This window comes from Dermacentor silvarum, chromosome 7 (genome assembly GCF_013339745.2).
Source record: "Dermacentor silvarum isolate Dsil-2018 chromosome 7, BIME_Dsil_1.4, whole genome shotgun sequence".
NCBI classification, from domain to species: domain Eukaryota; kingdom Metazoa; phylum Arthropoda; class Arachnida; order Ixodida; family Ixodidae; genus Dermacentor; species Dermacentor silvarum.
Window position 1 is genome coordinate 4438362 of NC_051160.1, and position 16085 is coordinate 4454446.

A 16085-nucleotide genomic window follows, 5' to 3' on the forward strand; every position below is an offset into this window, starting at 1 on the left:
TGTACTCTTCGAACCCCGCGGCTGCACATTTATTTCTCGCTCTTGCGGAGCCGTGGCGGCGGTCCTAGGCCCAGTTGATGTCCTCGATGGAGAAGGCGAGCGCGAGTGCGAGCGCCGAGCATCCGACGCCCATGGCCATGAGCGTGACCGCGATGTTGATGGGATTGAAGCCCATGCGCGCGGAGACGCGGTCCTCGGGTCGCTCAGCCACGGCGTACATGACCATCATGAGGACGGCTACCAGGATGAAGTACGTGGCGAAGCAGAACGCCGTCACCGCGGTGGTCGCGATGATGCCTTTGTGCCGGATCACCTCGAGCCGCACGGCGCGCATCCGCTCCCGAAACGCCGTCTGGTGGTGGCGACGCGCGACGCGGGGTCGTTGTGAGTTTTCGTTTATGCCGTGGGTACTATTCTGTACACTGTTCAATTCTACCGCGTTGGTTTATTGCGAAGGTGTTCACAGCGTGCACATACAATTAAGAAAATTAAGCTATAGGCGGATATTGAAAGAGCGCTGCGCTGACGAAAAGAAAATGAGGCAAGGGAGAGCGACTGATATCAAGGCACCAACTGTCATGTCTTAAGAACGTTCCCGCGGTTAATTGCCTCAAGATCCGGCTACATATTAATGGTTCGACAGTGCGACGGAAGGTATACACTATAACAGACAGCGCTCTTGATCACTTTCTGCCGGTCTCTTATTTCCTTAGTGTGTATGTATATGCGCTGTGAACATCACCGAAATGAACCGTTACCTATACTCGCCCAAGCTTCAACATTCGCCTGCCATGTTAATGTTTTGAGCCAATCAGAGGGCCCGTATACCTGCGCCGTGAGCAAGTCGGAGATGGCGAAATCGACTGTATGGTGCAATTCTGCAGAATAGCGTCATAGTCATCTCAATTCCGAAACTCCACTTCGAACTCGGGCATGCTTCGGGCAAATTTCTACCGAAGAGTAATTGACCCACGTGCTTCCAATGAGCGGCAATATGCAACTTCGCTTTGATACGTCGTCGCTTCGGTGTTTAAAGTGTGCTCCTCGAAGCGGTATTTATCCCGAGGAAAAGCGGAATTTTCCCGAAAAACGCAGGAACGGCGCTATATCTCTACCGAAAACGGCTCTCTCGCGAAAACAAGCCAATAAGAAACACGAGTAGGAAAAAAAAAGAAAGGAAAAAAAAAAACACGCAGGAGGAGGATGATATGGGGCTCGTAATCTCGATGGATCACTTTCGGAAACTATCGCTTCAACCGCACGTGTTTATTGGCTTAGCCTGACAACGCCCACAAAATTATATATATATATATATATATATATATATATATATATATATATATATATATATATATATATCTGCCAAAAGTGCTCCACCGAGAATTATCAAACGAGACTGTCATCCGGAAGGGATAACGCGCCTTATCTATATTACCATGCTGCGGGAACCGATTCGAGGCTGTCGTTCGGTTTGCGGAGCCATGCGCAATACGCTATACACCCGTTATGTATGGCAGCGCCGCACAATAAACACACAATCGAATACGAGCGTGCACTCAAGATGCTTACGACGGAACTGGTCGTGGACACCATGTCGTCATCCTGCGAGTGTGTACGTAGAACAGAAAGCGGTCACCACATGCGCAAAGTGATTCTGAACATTCTCTGTGCGATAAATTTGGCTTTGACGTCGCTTCCCTGTTCAAAAAAGAAAAGAAAAAAAAAACAAGAAAGAAGAATCGGCGCCAGCGAAAAGTGACTGGCGTTTGTCTACCATGTGGCGGAACTCTCGGCGATAACTTTCGGATATAGTTTCACTTTCGCGAGCTCTCGCGGGTCTCAACAACGGACGCGTCGAAGTATACGGCTGACAGCGATCTTGGCCCAACTTGAGAAACGCTGTCGACCGTTTACGCGGACGCGTCCAGTGCTGAGTCACACGAGATCTCGTGAAAGTGAAACTATCTCCGAAAGTGATCGCCCGAGAATGCCGTCTCAGATTGTGTTCTCACCGTCGTATACCACACAGTCTTCGCTATACCGGCGTCACTGCTCTGGTATACCGGTTTCATCATTTTCAAAGCGGCTATGCGCATGTTAGCGTAGTTCGCTTTCCTCGTTACGTGCGTATATTTCTTTTGCGGCCGTCTCTTCGAGAAACGATCTACTTATTTAATTAATCATAATTATTCATAATCATTTAATTAATCGTAAAAGTGTTCAAGGTGATGAAATGTTCAAAGGAAAAGCTGTTTATTACATGTTGGCATGTAAGTTTCGAATCTATCGATCAGAGTAACGGTTGCTTGAAAATTAATTCAGCGTTATTAGTGGCACGAGCATCGAGTGACACTCTTGTTTATTGCGCAGCACTTCCGGTTCACCTCCTGAGGCGACCGGGGACGAACTTCAGAAAAAAAAAATCTAAAAAAAATAGTACAGTACAAATTTATGGGTTTCATTGTAGATATGATATCAGATCATAATTTTAGTTACAAGTTGAGTTACTGAAGTATATGGAATAATTAGAATTAGAAATCACTGATTAAAGCACACCAAGGCACAGAACACCAACGCCGAGGCGGGAGTGCCGGAGTGCCGATAAGAGGCACCTAAGTCAAAGATTGGGTCGCCTACCGTTTGTTTTTTCTAATGCCGCTAATGACCGTACATTTAAAGTTGTGTAGATCATGACAACAGAGAGTAAATAAACATGTATTGTAAATAATGTGGTTTGACGTCCCAAAGAAACTCTGGGGCTCCGAGAGACGCCTGAGTGGGGGCATCCCGATTCACTCAAGGAGCCTGAGGTACTTTAACTCCCACCTAAATTGAAGTGCATGATGGTTTTCATTCGTACCCATTGAAATACGGCCGCCATGGCTATGAATTGCACCCACTACCAATCAATCAATATCTCAATCAATCAATATTTATTTCGGTTTTGTTATATAGGAAACTGAACGAGACAAGCCACCCCCCCTCCCCTATAAAAAACAAGAAAAAAAAAACGAGAAACATTGTGGGCAGTATTCTAAACAACAAGCTAAACAACCCTTTTGTCTCGCCAACGTCAGTTTTCTATGTAAGAAAACTGAAATAAATAAATATTGATTGATTGTTTGTTTGATTGATTGATTGATTGATTGATTGATTGATTGATTGATTGATTGATTGATTGATTGGTTGGTTGGTTGATGTCACGAGGGCAGCAACTAACCCGACAACGTGTTCTTCTGTGTGTGGCAAAATTGAGTTGATCATTCAGATGTACTTCGTAGCACCATTTTTGAGGCCGTATATGTAAAAAGCGGTGCAGCTCAGGATTTCCGCTGAACGAAGTTCTTTACATACCCAGCTTGAATAGCGCTAGTTTCGCATGCGAACTAACATGATCAGTTAATCAAGGTAATTTGTGAATGGGCTATCGCCGAACATTAGATTAGTCTCGCAAGTGACATTGCTTAACAGCTATTTGTTTTATGTCCTGCGTAGAAAAGAAGATCCATTACAAATAATCAATTCAGCGTCATATTAAGTAACGTATATCAGTGCGATATACAGCGATATGCTTCAAACAGAGAATTTCTACTACACGACGCGACGCAAATCAAAGCACAATAATGTTCAACGTGTAGGTCGCAAGCGCCCACTATACAGGGATACACTACTCAGTGCGATGTTGATTCAGATCGCAAATGCGCCGGCAGAATTGGGATTTTTTTCATGTGCAATGGCTACACAATATGCGAACGCTGTATGGGGAACGTTTATGTGTCGTCAAGACTATAGACTGTACTGAGTGCTAGCGATGAAAAATAAAAATAAAAACGACTCAAGTGTTTCCAGAATATGGCTTTGTATTTATCCCGAACGAGGCTCGGTGTTCTTTTCAAGGATGAATGACAAACTTCCTCGTACTCTATACGACTTTTGCTTCCTATAGTAAAACGTATAATTACAAGGTGTTCAAAATTAACCTTTACGGAATTTTAAAAAATCGCCTGTGGCAGGTAGCATAATTCTTATAGTTGAGAGGTGGACATTGGTAACTGTATTCAAAGAGGCGGACATTGGTAACACGGGAAATCGACACACATAGTCAACTAATTAACGAAAATTGGCTAATGAACTTCTCAGTTAATTACTTTACGGTGACTGCGTCACGTCCGTGCAACTGTCGAAAAGAAAAGGGTACCACTTACGTCAAAGAAACTGGGCGACATTGCTCCTGCGTGGGTCGGCGAAGACGACGACTTTTTCGGCTTGGTGCCCATGATGATCTGCATATTTTGAGAATTAACGCGGGGCGGTTTATCACTCCCGCCAATCGCACTCGCCAGAAAGTTGCACGCAAAACACAGACACAGCTGAGACCCCTTCCGCTTGCCAATTTCTATCGCAAGTGCCTCCAGCGGTCAGTCGCGCGGCAATTTTGCGTGTATCAGCGGGATTCTTTCACGCTAGGAAAAACACTTTTATGTAGCACGTACTGAGCGACAGAAAGCTGTATCGGGAGTTGTTCATGTTGCTCTACAATCTTATCATTGACACTTTTCATCTAATTATAGTATTTGAGAAGTTTATTAAATAATTAAGACTACGTAATTATGGCGGAATGCAAAAAAAATGGCCGCATATCTGCTTGCTTCGCTGCAAATGACGTCGCAAGACGATAGTTTTCTGCCGCTCCTGATACGCAACACCCTCTATTCTCCCCCATCCCACCCCTCACGCTCGTCCCTTCCCCTCGCACTCCTCCCATGATGGATGCAATACATAGGTTGCACGGACGTCATCGCGGACGCCATATTGGGGTACCAGTAGGTCGAGAAGGGGCGTAAGCAAAGAGCATGAGCGCCTGTCCTGTCTTTGCTCCTTCCTAATGTGCGGTCACTGGTGGCGCTTCATCTTTTGAAAGCTATGCACCAACTAGCCCCACAACGTGTTTTACTGAAAAAAAAAAAAATGTCTGTCACTTCAGCTAATCCACATGCTGGCCAAATTTATATTGAAAAATTGTTCCAAGCAAAAGAAAAAAAAGAACACCTGGTATTGTCGGTGATGAGGAACCCGTGTGACGTGGGTTCGACTCCGCCCAGCGTCGAGAAATTTTAAAGGATCGTTTTGTCCTTCTAGAGCTGCACATTCCCTGTGGCACATAGCTTGTTACCTAAACTTGCGTCAATAAGTTTTACTGAAGACTAGTACAGACCGAGTGGCACATACCCAGTCGGCATCAAAGAATTTTATTGAACAGCGGTACCTACCCAGTCCCGCATCTATAGTGACCCATGTCGGCGTGAAAGAAGTGCGTTGAAAAGCGGGGCATATGTACACATTGCCACAGACTCAGTTACCCAAGCTGGCCCGACGGTTGGTGTCGGACCCTGCTTCATAAGCACACCATGTCCGATGCGCTACCCATTCGACCATGGCCTATAAAGTGGTAAAGAATGCGAACGCATTAATAAACACAACGCCCTGTGTTTGTCTTTGTCTTCTTTTTTGTGTCCTCTCTTTCCGAGCTGCGCTCCTTTTATGCTAATAATTTGTATAAGAGTGTCATCCTATTGTGTCCGCCCATTTCAGCAACGTTGGTGTCATGCGGTTTCGTAGACAGACCTTGTACTGAAAAATTACTTTCATATGCGAGTGGAAATTGTCATCCACCCGACTGAAAGCTCCGCAGTTGAAGAAACCCGCCGTGTTGGCTTTGTGGCTATGGCGTCGCATTGCTAAGTACGAGGTCCCAGGTTCGACTCCTGACCGCGGCGGCCGCATTTCGACGGGAGCGAAATGTAATAAACGCTCGCGTACCGTGCGCGTAGGGTGAACTTAAAGAACTACATGTGGTCGTAATTAATTCGGAGTTCCTCACTACGGCGTGCCTCATAATCGGATCGTGATTTTCGCGCTTGAAACCCCACATTTTTTGTCGTTGCGGATGAAGAAAAATTTGTCCCGGTTTGGAGATCGAAGCCAGGACAAACGCCTTTCTGAGGTGGTCGCTTTACCATCTGAGCTAACAAGGAGGTGCTAGCAGATCGAAGAGCTAGGCCGAATTCATCGCCATCTCGAAGTACGGGGACACTGAATTTAGTAAATCGGTTCTCCGGAGGTCCGGAAGGCGGACGAAGGTGGAGCTTTCATTTCTTCGGCTTTCGCGGAACTGGTTTATTTGAATTCTTCAGTCTCGCAATTGACTGAAGAATAAAGTGGCCGATGGTTGGTCACCGAGCATCATGGACGAATGAAGGAGACTACAGGAGGGAACGTCGCGTGACAATTTTGAAGCCTAGTCGAAAATATATACAAAAGAAAGGCTGATGTAAAATACTCCCTCACTACGTCACAGGCAAGCGGTAATTTCTAGCTGCCAAGCGCGCGGATAGTGTGGGGTAGAGTAGAGCGGGTGGCGAGGCAGAGCATGACGCGGACGCCAGTAAGAGCTACCACGAACCAAACAGTGTCTTGAAAGGTCTGGCAACATTGGATGGCCCACTTCTCAAAATCTAACCCGCCGATATCTGAAGAAGGGAGAAAGGGGAGGCGTCCGAGTAGGTTGCCTTGCGGAGGCTATAGTGGCCTAGCGTCGTGCAGCACTTCCTAGTATTTTTCCTTCTTCCATGCCCAGCATATTCTTTTTCTTGCTATGCATGCCTGACTACCACTGTGGATCAACCGCTGCATCGACAGATTTAGCTCCTGTTAGCTTAATAGCACGAATGCCCAGCATGTGTAACGAACACGAAATCTTCACAGTATAACCAGGGTCATTCAATACCTTATAAATGTATTGAAGGACCCTGGTATAACCCTGGCTGGAGTATCCGTATATGCTACGGGAGCATATGCAGTAACCCCAACCCTGGTCACTGCCTGGCGCCAGCGCGCCATGCGGAATTAGCCGGCGTGTACCAACCACCTCGAGTTTCTTTTGGGGCGCCGGCGGCGGAGATGCAGGTCCCGGCGGGCTCAGCACGCGCTGCAGGGCAGAGGCCGTCTGCGCACGAAGAAAAAGAAAATGGCATAGATATGTGAGTGTGACGTCACAAATTTCAAACGCTTTTCGAGTGTTCTGCCACTGTGCAGAAAGAAGTTTCCAGAACTCGATATTTTGATCAAGTCTTGACTCTTTGATTTCAAGAGAATGCATTGTAACCCTGTTTTTCAATTTCAAGGTTGGTTTCCTTATGCACTAGGAGGAAGCTAGCAGCCGCATAAAAGCTGCTGTACTGATCAGCCTTTCGGGGGCAACCAGACCCCTCTTTGGCAGCAGTGATACAGAGTTAATTAACATGGATTCACATAGACATGTAATAAAGAAGAAAAGCCGAGAAATAATATGAGTACGTCTGCTTCTCCGACATTGCACACATTTAACAGCAACATGAGATCATTTAAATTACCTCCATCGATCGCTTCAGTCGATCACTTCAATCTACTCCCGAACAGACGCTATCAAGATCCACGAGATCGCGGGCATTAGTGCGAGAAATTGGAGAATCGGACTTTGGACGTAACAAAATAGTGAGCATATATTGTATGTTGGGCGTTACAGGGTTAAAGCAGAATGTTTTTCCTTTTCCGTAGCGTGATTAGTTATCCGCGACAGCAGTGCGTGCTGGCAAGGGACCACCTGCGCATGCGCATTTGTGTTTTACTTTGGGCACTGCAAGGTTAGCTTTTCTGTTAGGCTCAGCAGCGTAGGGCGTAGCATAAGATAGCTGCGAAATGGCGTTACCATGGAAGCGTCGTTGCTGTCCTTGGCTGCCCTCGAACCGCACTGCGCCTCCTTCGACAAGTTGTTCTCCTGAAAAACAGTAGTTCAAGTGGTGCAAACCACCCGCGTTCAAGGGACGTCGCGCTTCGCTGACGCACCATCGTCAAGTCTCGAAAGCTTCGCAATGTGTACGCAGCTCTCAAGTTATATACAGCTAGTACATTCGAACTGTCATATTTGTCGCCTTCACAATGACCAGTCACACTAGCCACCCTCCGGCAGCTCATGCTTCAAGACTTCTTCCTTGTCGCTTAAATTTCAAGTCCACAGAAAAGAGAAGTCGAAAGCGTAAGAATTGTGTTCACTTTTCTCACAATATACACTTATTTCCGAACGCCTGCTCACAGTCCCGTATTCGCAAAGGGGCCTCAACTAGAAATCAAGCCTGGACCTCCAGGTTAGTTACTTCTTCTTTCTGGGGTTTTACGTGCCAAAATCAGTTCTGATTATGAGGCACGCCGTAGTGGAGGGCGCCGGATTAATTTTGACCACCTGGGGTTCTTTAACGTGCACTAAAACGCAAGCACACGGGCGTTTTTGCATTTCTCCTCCATCGAAATGCGGCCGCCGCGGCCGGGATTTGATCCCGCGACGTCGTGCTCAGCAGCGCAGCCTTAGGTGATTGAGCCACCGCAGTTATTAGTTCGTTAGATAGATAGATAGATAGATAGATAGATAGATAGATAGATAGATAGATAGATAGATAGATAGATAGATAGATAGATAGATAGATAGATAGATAGATAGATAGATAGATAGATAGATAGATAGATAGATAGATAGATAGATAGATAGATAGATAGATAGATCTTTTGTTTTTTTGGGCGGCGACATGTGTTTCGTTGACATGAAGGGAAATATACCTTCTCATTTCCTTCTCGCTATAACAGATCTATACTTACATCGCCATTCTGCCCCAATCTGCTAACCTGATCTATCCGTCCGTCCGTCCATACCACCCACCCACCCAATCAACCACATGCGAGTACGTATTTGCATGAAATCACCCTAACGTCTCGCGGTCAACATAAACAACAGGCGTTCAGGGTGTTGATCAAAAAGAGGGAACCGCCGGTATCGTTACAGACATAGGGAACTTTACAATATAGAGACAGTTGTTTTAATGAAGAAAAATGATATAAAGTAGAGATAGACAATATTCTAGACTGCGACAGACTTGGTGAAACCTGATTAGCTCAAGCAGGCAAGCCGACTATGTGTCGCCGCCCCGTTTCAAAGGGGAAGTCATGATCATCGCCATCATCATCACCTAAATTCGGGACATTGTCAAACTCCGCCATATGGTCTAATTCGCCATCTCGTCACTTCTGATTGGCTAAAACCGCCGCCATTGCAGAATTTGACAATACGACAGCGTCCAACATAGCACCCTTGGTCTGTCTGCCTGCTTGAATAATTCAAAGTGGCGCGCCAATAAGCAGGGAAACATTCAGTCGAACGAAACTGATCAAGCAGTTGACGGATTCCCTCTGTCGTCCGCCTTCCATGCATACGACAAGCGCGGGCCCGAGCGCGCTTTACTCACCAGCGGCGTCGCCACCATGTCGATCGTCGGGCTCTTCGCCGATGACGGCACCAATGAGGTCGGGGGTGCCAGCTGGGGTGCAGCACCGCCGGCTGCCGTCGCCGACTGCGAAACAAGCGTCAATTCAGAGAACCGAGATGACACACGCTTTGTTCTAGGGCTATAGATAGAAACGGCTACTGTGCGCAGTACGACATTTGCTGAAAGGGTATACGCATAAAGGCAAATGCGAGTGTAGCAGTGAATAAATTGACATAAGGAGAAGCATTGAGTTCAGCTATACAGTAGTTGATAACCTTTCAGGTATTCTGAATAGGCTATATACCTACAGTGTCGTTGTCAACCTTAAAAAGTAGTGGCAGATACACCGCTGTTAAATTCGCATACATCCGTCAGCCGACAGAGACACAGAAGTCAGCCGAGCAAGAACAGGAAAAACCGAAGGGCTCTGTTACAACCAGATGAAGCCGACAGACAACGAAGACATGGAAAAAACAGAGAAAATTAATTGTTCTTCTTAATTGAAACATAGAAATCCGGTAGAACTCATCTCACGATGACTGTCGACGTTAATTCGCGATTATCATTGAAGCAATGTAGTAACACACTGCATTGCCACCGTCGACACGCGCCATGTATGAGCCGTGTACTGGGCTCCACTCTCGCGCTTCCCTCTGGGCACGCTACGCCACATAGTGGCGCGCCCGCGAAGTCTTCCTCTCTTGTGTGGCCTCCGAGATTCGGTGCGCGCAAGCGCTGAGGATTGTTATCTCGCTGCCCGCGGGTGTTAGGGGCACCCGTGTGAACGCGGGTTCGAATTCACCCAGCACCAGATAAAGTTGCCTTTTTATTTAATTGAACAGTGGCGTTAAAGAGGCTGCATAAATAGACACAGAGCGGCCGAAGTAGGCTAAAAATGCTAATCGCATTAATAAGGAAAATGAAAGTGAAAATAGAACCTGCAGCCACATGGGAACCGGACTCACATCTGCCGCATAACACGTGCAATGCTCTATAAAATTAGATACGGCGACGGCTGTCTCCCTGTTGCACTTGCTTGTGTATTTGTTTGCGCGTATGGCACAGGGAGTATCTTATTGGTTCACGGTCTGTTGGCTTCATGTGTCTGTGGCATGGCTTATGGCTACAGTATACAGGGTGTTTCAGCGAACACTTTCAAAAATTCTTGACGGTTGCCTGTCGCAGATAGCACAATTCTAGTTCATGAGCTGGTCTACTCGAAGAGGCGGACATTACTTGCACAAGAAATTGAAATGCATAATCGAATATTTACAGAAATTCACTAATTATGTTTTTAACTAATTACCTGATGGCCCATATTTCAATTTACAAAATGTAGCCGTGGAGTTCGCAAGGCGGATCCACTTGGAACGAATTCTCGGGGTGACACCAGTTTCGAGATAATAATTCCCGAACTTTGCGGAGAAATGCATTGGCGTTCCAGTTAGGTTCTTAACAAAACGTCGCTTTATGCATTGAAGCACAAAATTAACTGGAACGCCGATGCATTTCTCCGCAAAGTTCGGGAATTAACATCTCGAAACTGGTGTCAACCCGAGAATTAATTCTAAGTGGATCCGCCTTGCGAACTCCACGGCTACAATTTGTAAATTGAAATAAGGGCCATTAGGCAATTAGTTAAAAACGTAATTAGTGATTTTTTTTAATTAGTCGATTATGCATTTCAATTTTTTGTGCAAGTAATGTCCGCCTCTTCGAGTAGACCAGCTCATGAACTAGAATAGGGCTATCTGCCACGGGCAACCTTAAATAAATTTTGAAAGTGTTCGCTGAAACACCCTGTATATCACTCGCTTCAACTTCTGAGAGCCGCTTACTTCGGCACTCGCAGCAGCGTGCCCCGCCTGAGAAGTCGTCTGAAAGGGAAAGACAAGAATAAACGGAATTTTCGAGACGGTATGTTTCAGCGAGGTTTCAAGATTATACGATGATCATTTTTTGTTGCTCTCTATATGCTGCACATTTGCCGCACCTATGTGCGCTGTGGAGCAGCAGAATGTAATACAAGTGTATTCACCAATACAAGTGTATTCACGTTCGATGAACTATATCTACGAGACAACGTAATTTTACATCGCAAGAGGCCTGCCTAAATACATGGCAACGGAGTAATGGCTTTGCTCAGCATCACTGGCCGCGGTGACTCAATGGCGTTGTGCTGCTGAGCACGAGGAAGCGGGTTCGATTCCCGGTCTCGGCGGCGGCATTCCAATGGGGGCTAAATGCAAAAAAATAAAATTATTTAAAATTGCTCGAGTACCGTGCTTTGGGTGCGTGGTAAATAATTCTGGGCGGTCAAAATTAATCCGGAGACCCCCACCACTACTACGGTGTTTCCCGATACCCAACTGTGACATTTCGGAACGTTGCCGCATATTTGTTTTTGTCCATTGTCTACTTTGTGAGCCGTTTTAGTGGGTTCCGCAATATATTTTGTTAATAGTGAAAGGCGGTAAGGCGTGCTAACACGCGTACACAAGAGAACCAGACAACGCATGCGCCGACTATCAACTGAAGGGCGCACTGTAGCGGAAAATAAGGTAGACGGTATATATGTCCGTGTCTGCACGCCTTGCCTTCTTTCACTGTGAATCCCTACCAAACAGCTCAACTTTCTGTAGTTATAAAAAAAATGTTTCTATGGACTCAATTATTCCGCAATTTCCCCCCACTTTATTCCTTTGAGGTTTCATTCTCGATCAGAGGGCTGTGCTCTTGCAGCAATTGTCTCAAACGCCCCGAATTGGGTGCTACGTGCAATTAGCGATGCTTTCATAATTGCTTGTGGCACCCATAATCAACCCACATCTTTAAAATTTACAGTACACGTGATATGTAATATCCCCTGTACCCCTGCAAAGTTGTATTCCTATACGACTTTTAGCTCTTTCGACCATTCGATCGGGACGTGTTTTCTTATTTTATCATATTTCTTGCGTACTTTCTTTTTTGGACTTGAAAAGTGATTCTAGTACCATTTACAGCGTCATTGTAAAACGCGACCCACCTCTGCCTTATACTGCACGTCATTGCAATTACAATCATCCCTAGGCTGGACTATTACGGTGCAGTGCTAACTGCCGTGTCAGATTGCAAGAATGGCGCTTGCAATATGGTACTCTGTCATCCAATGAAGCAAGCACAAGTTTTCTCTTTGAAAAATGATTTACCCCGATAATGAAAGCGTAGTATGGTAATATCTCATCGTAGAATATGATGCGACTCACAAGTTCATATTCCCCGATCACGGCTTTTATGTCACTTGGATGCGGCTTGGTGTCCTTGGAAGCAACAAGACACAAGATATCGCTTGAGTGCTTTCGCACATTTAAGGCCGGAAAATGTCACATTGCATGCACTGCAAAATAATTTGTACCCTTAAAAGCGAAAAAGGGTGTAAACGTGCCTATACCTCACGCCCTTATACCCAAATGGTGTAAGGGCGTGAGTTAGAGACACATTTACACCATTTTTCGCTTTTACGGGTGTAAATTATTTTATAATATGGTGGGACACATATACAGTGCTGTACAGTACGTTATTTGCAATGCATGTGCACAGTGAGAACCACTGTTAATTAAGGAGACACTGAATAAAAAAAATAAGAAAACGCCATTTTTTGGACTGGTGTTGACTGTGCTAGCAGTCAACGTGATAGAAGCCAAACTTGCGTCGATGACGTCAGTGCGGCGTCACGGATTTCGTGCCATTTTGGAATACTTTGGACCGTTATATGGCACAAGAAAATGTATGGAATGTAGGAGATGTATCACGAGATTCATGACAAAACTGGTTTGCATACATTGCTGCATACATTTGTCCATGGACCACAGGTCTTCAAGCGCTAACCATTCTAAAGTAGTCCGACCTTACTTAGCCCTTGCGAACGCTTTTAAAAAATCATGTCATTATTTCCTATTACGTGTGAGGACATACAATCGTCCGTATGCATATAGTGTTTAATGCACGATCATTACATCATTTGAAAAAAATGTTGCTAACCCATCTCTTGTAAAATCTGTCGCGCTTGAACAGTACTGCTACGTACCTGTAGTGTAAACCTCAACTTCCAAACACTAGAAAAAAATACCGTGCCCTAGATATAACTCACTGTAATAGCTTTTCTACGAATCAGTTTCGTTTCTTAGGAGGTGGGGTGGATCATGACGTCATGGCGCAGAGTGGTCACGCGAGAGCAGGCCATCGCGACGTTCTGACACTCGCTCCAGGCTCGCTTATGCAATCAAGAAAGTGTGACATCTAAGCACGTTGTTCGGTATTGTGTTCTGGTGACTCAGTGACTAAGGCGTCGTCCTGTTAAGCACGAAGACCATAGCTTTAGCCACTGAGTCAGCCAACAGCCGCCAATAGCCAACCGCGGCCAGGTTTGACGCCTGACCGCGGCGGCCGCATTTCGCTGGGGGCTGAAATGAAAAAATAAAAATAAAAGACTAATAATAACGAGAAAAAAACGCACAGTTATGTGTGCTTATATATTTGGGTGCACTTTAAGGGGAATATTTAGCTCAGGAGCTCCTATCTAAATACACATGGAACGGAGAAATTGTTTTTCTCGGCAACCACTGCATCAATTTTAATTAGGTTTGTTGCACTCAAAAGGCGAAGGTAAAATCTAGTAATTGTTGGAAATAATTTACTATTTAAGCCATAATTTTTAAATAAAAATTCTTAAACATCGCAAAACTAAAGAAAACGACTATCAACAAATAATTTATTGGTCGAGATTTGGGCTCGTTAATTGGTACGTAATCATGAAGGCTCTTCAGTGTAGCGCAACTGCTACATGGACGCACAGGAATAACGAGACACACGCAGCGTCCATGTACTAGTGGCGATACGCGGAGAAAGTTTCGTGAAAAATTACGGAGTTATCACGTGCCTGAACCACGATCTGATTATGAGAGAGATCTGATTATGAAGTAGGGGACCTCCGGATTAATTTTGACCACCTGGGGCTCGTTTAAGGAGCACATAAATCAAATAAGCACACGAGCGTTTTTGCATTGTGCCTCCATCGTAATGCGGCCGGCTATGCCGGGATCGAACCCGCGACATCGTTCTCAGCAGCGCAACGTCATAACCGCGGAGATACTGCAGCGGAAAAAAATAATGAATAATAAAAAAATACGATATCAACATTTTGTAAATAATGCATTTAAAGCGTACCGCTTTAGAAGCTTTAAGCGATGGCGTTTACAGAACTACGATATCTGGTCTTGGTGCAATGTTAGGAATTTGTAAACGTTGTCCTCCAATTTTTTAAATCTTACCGATATTTAGCAATTTCTCGTTAAAAAAAAAAGCGATGCCGTAAATAAGATTTTAGTTTCCTACAGTTGCCAGCACGTAACTTGCTCTCTCGAAAGCAACATATTTTATTTGAATCTGTCACGCGGTTGTCTCACAAAAGCATTCGTGCGTTTTACATGTGTTTGAATAGGCAAATTGCGGTTGGCCCCAAGCTAAAGATTCCTCTAAAATAATTACGTGTGGTAAAAATTAACCCTGAGCCCACCATTACGGCATCTTTCATAGTCCTGCATGGTGTTGCTTTGGTACGGTAATTAACCCCTTGAATCAATCAATCGATTGTGGTTTCATACAATGATAAGCTCACGAGGAACAAACTGCGAGTGTCGACAACGTTTGAAGAGGAACGTATAGCGCGTCTGCACAACACGCTCCCTGCGCACGTGGGTGAGAAGTCCGGTAAAGCTTCCCTCTATTGTTATGTCAACGCTTGCGCGATAACCTCTTCAGGTGCAAATTTGCCGCATATGACAAAGCGCGTCGGTCGCTCTTGTTGACTTGAGTCATTGCAGAGCACGAACGAGAAGAAATGAACGCTGCCTCGCCGACGAAAAATTTGCCGCTGTCAGCATAACGGCAACAACAGCATCAGTGAGATTAATGACGAAGGTTGTGACGTAAGAGTGGTGACTTCAAACGTGTGACGTTACACAGCGACATCGATTCTTGGCTTTTCTTGCTGCAGATTATGCTACAAATGACTTCTCCGGCTCCCTCGCCGACGGAGATTCACGACGTAGTCTTTAGTGTATTGTAACTTATGACTTGTAACTTATGTCGGTATACGGCGACTTCGATTCTAGACTTTTGCTGCCGACTATATATACATCTTGTAGAAGCCGGGCGAGCTCCCTTGCATGAGTTGTTACAGAAGTTATGTTGTGTTTCTATTGACTTTTGCAGCAGTCATATTAAACTTTATGTTGAAAATCAAGGAAATGACATGCATGACTTTTATGTTAAAGATTCACTAAAGGCGCATTACACTCACTTTTTCCGGGGCCTCCGTCATAGTGTTGGTAAGGCGACGTGACTGCAAGGAGAGAGAAACACATCGTGGAGCGATAGCCACGCCCAGAAACATACACGTAAATTTAGAAGATTGTTCCGTACGTAGTATATTCAGGAATGAAAAAAAAAAAAAAAGGAAAAAGGAAAGGCGTCCGTCTGGTCATAGTTTATTAATGCTATATAGCGGGGATGACCAAACTGCGGATCCTCGCGGGCACAAGTGCGACTCGCGACTCTCTGGAACCTGTAACCCTCCCCCATATTTCAGCCTCTATAGACTAGCTTCCTTCACGTTCCAGAAGAGACGCGCACACAGGCAGCCAAACTTCAAGATGCTTGCTTCACGAATGAGGAAACATAATGTAGAGG

At 45.2% G+C, this 16085-nt stretch overlaps 1 protein-coding gene across 4 annotated transcripts in view; it reads right to left on the minus strand.

The window, feature by feature from the left end:
- Window positions 1–16085, minus strand: part of LOC119457460 (uncharacterized) — a 25640-nt gene continuing 9555 nt past the window's right edge. For 2 of the 4 annotated variants that reach the window (XM_049670099.1, XM_049670098.1), the window contains exons 2-10: window positions 15697–15738; window positions 12602–12655; window positions 11192–11230; window positions 9333–9437; window positions 7748–7816; window positions 6926–7006; window positions 4206–4283; window positions 1570–1602; window positions 1–352 (exon numbers count right to left, since the gene is read on the minus strand). In XM_049670099.1, coding sequence (XP_049526056.1) covers window positions 65–352; window positions 1570–1602; window positions 4206–4283; window positions 6926–7006; window positions 7748–7816; window positions 9333–9437; window positions 11192–11230; window positions 12602–12655; window positions 15697–15717 — 768 coding nt within the window. In that variant the 5' untranslated portion in view covers window positions 15718–15738 and the 3' untranslated portion in view covers window positions 1–64. The remainder of the gene's footprint in view (window positions 353–1569; window positions 1603–4205; window positions 4284–6925; window positions 7007–7747; window positions 7817–9332; window positions 9438–11191; window positions 11231–12601; window positions 12656–15696; window positions 15739–16085) is intronic. The other 2 variants (XM_049670100.1, XM_049670101.1) reach the window with 2 other exon arrangements.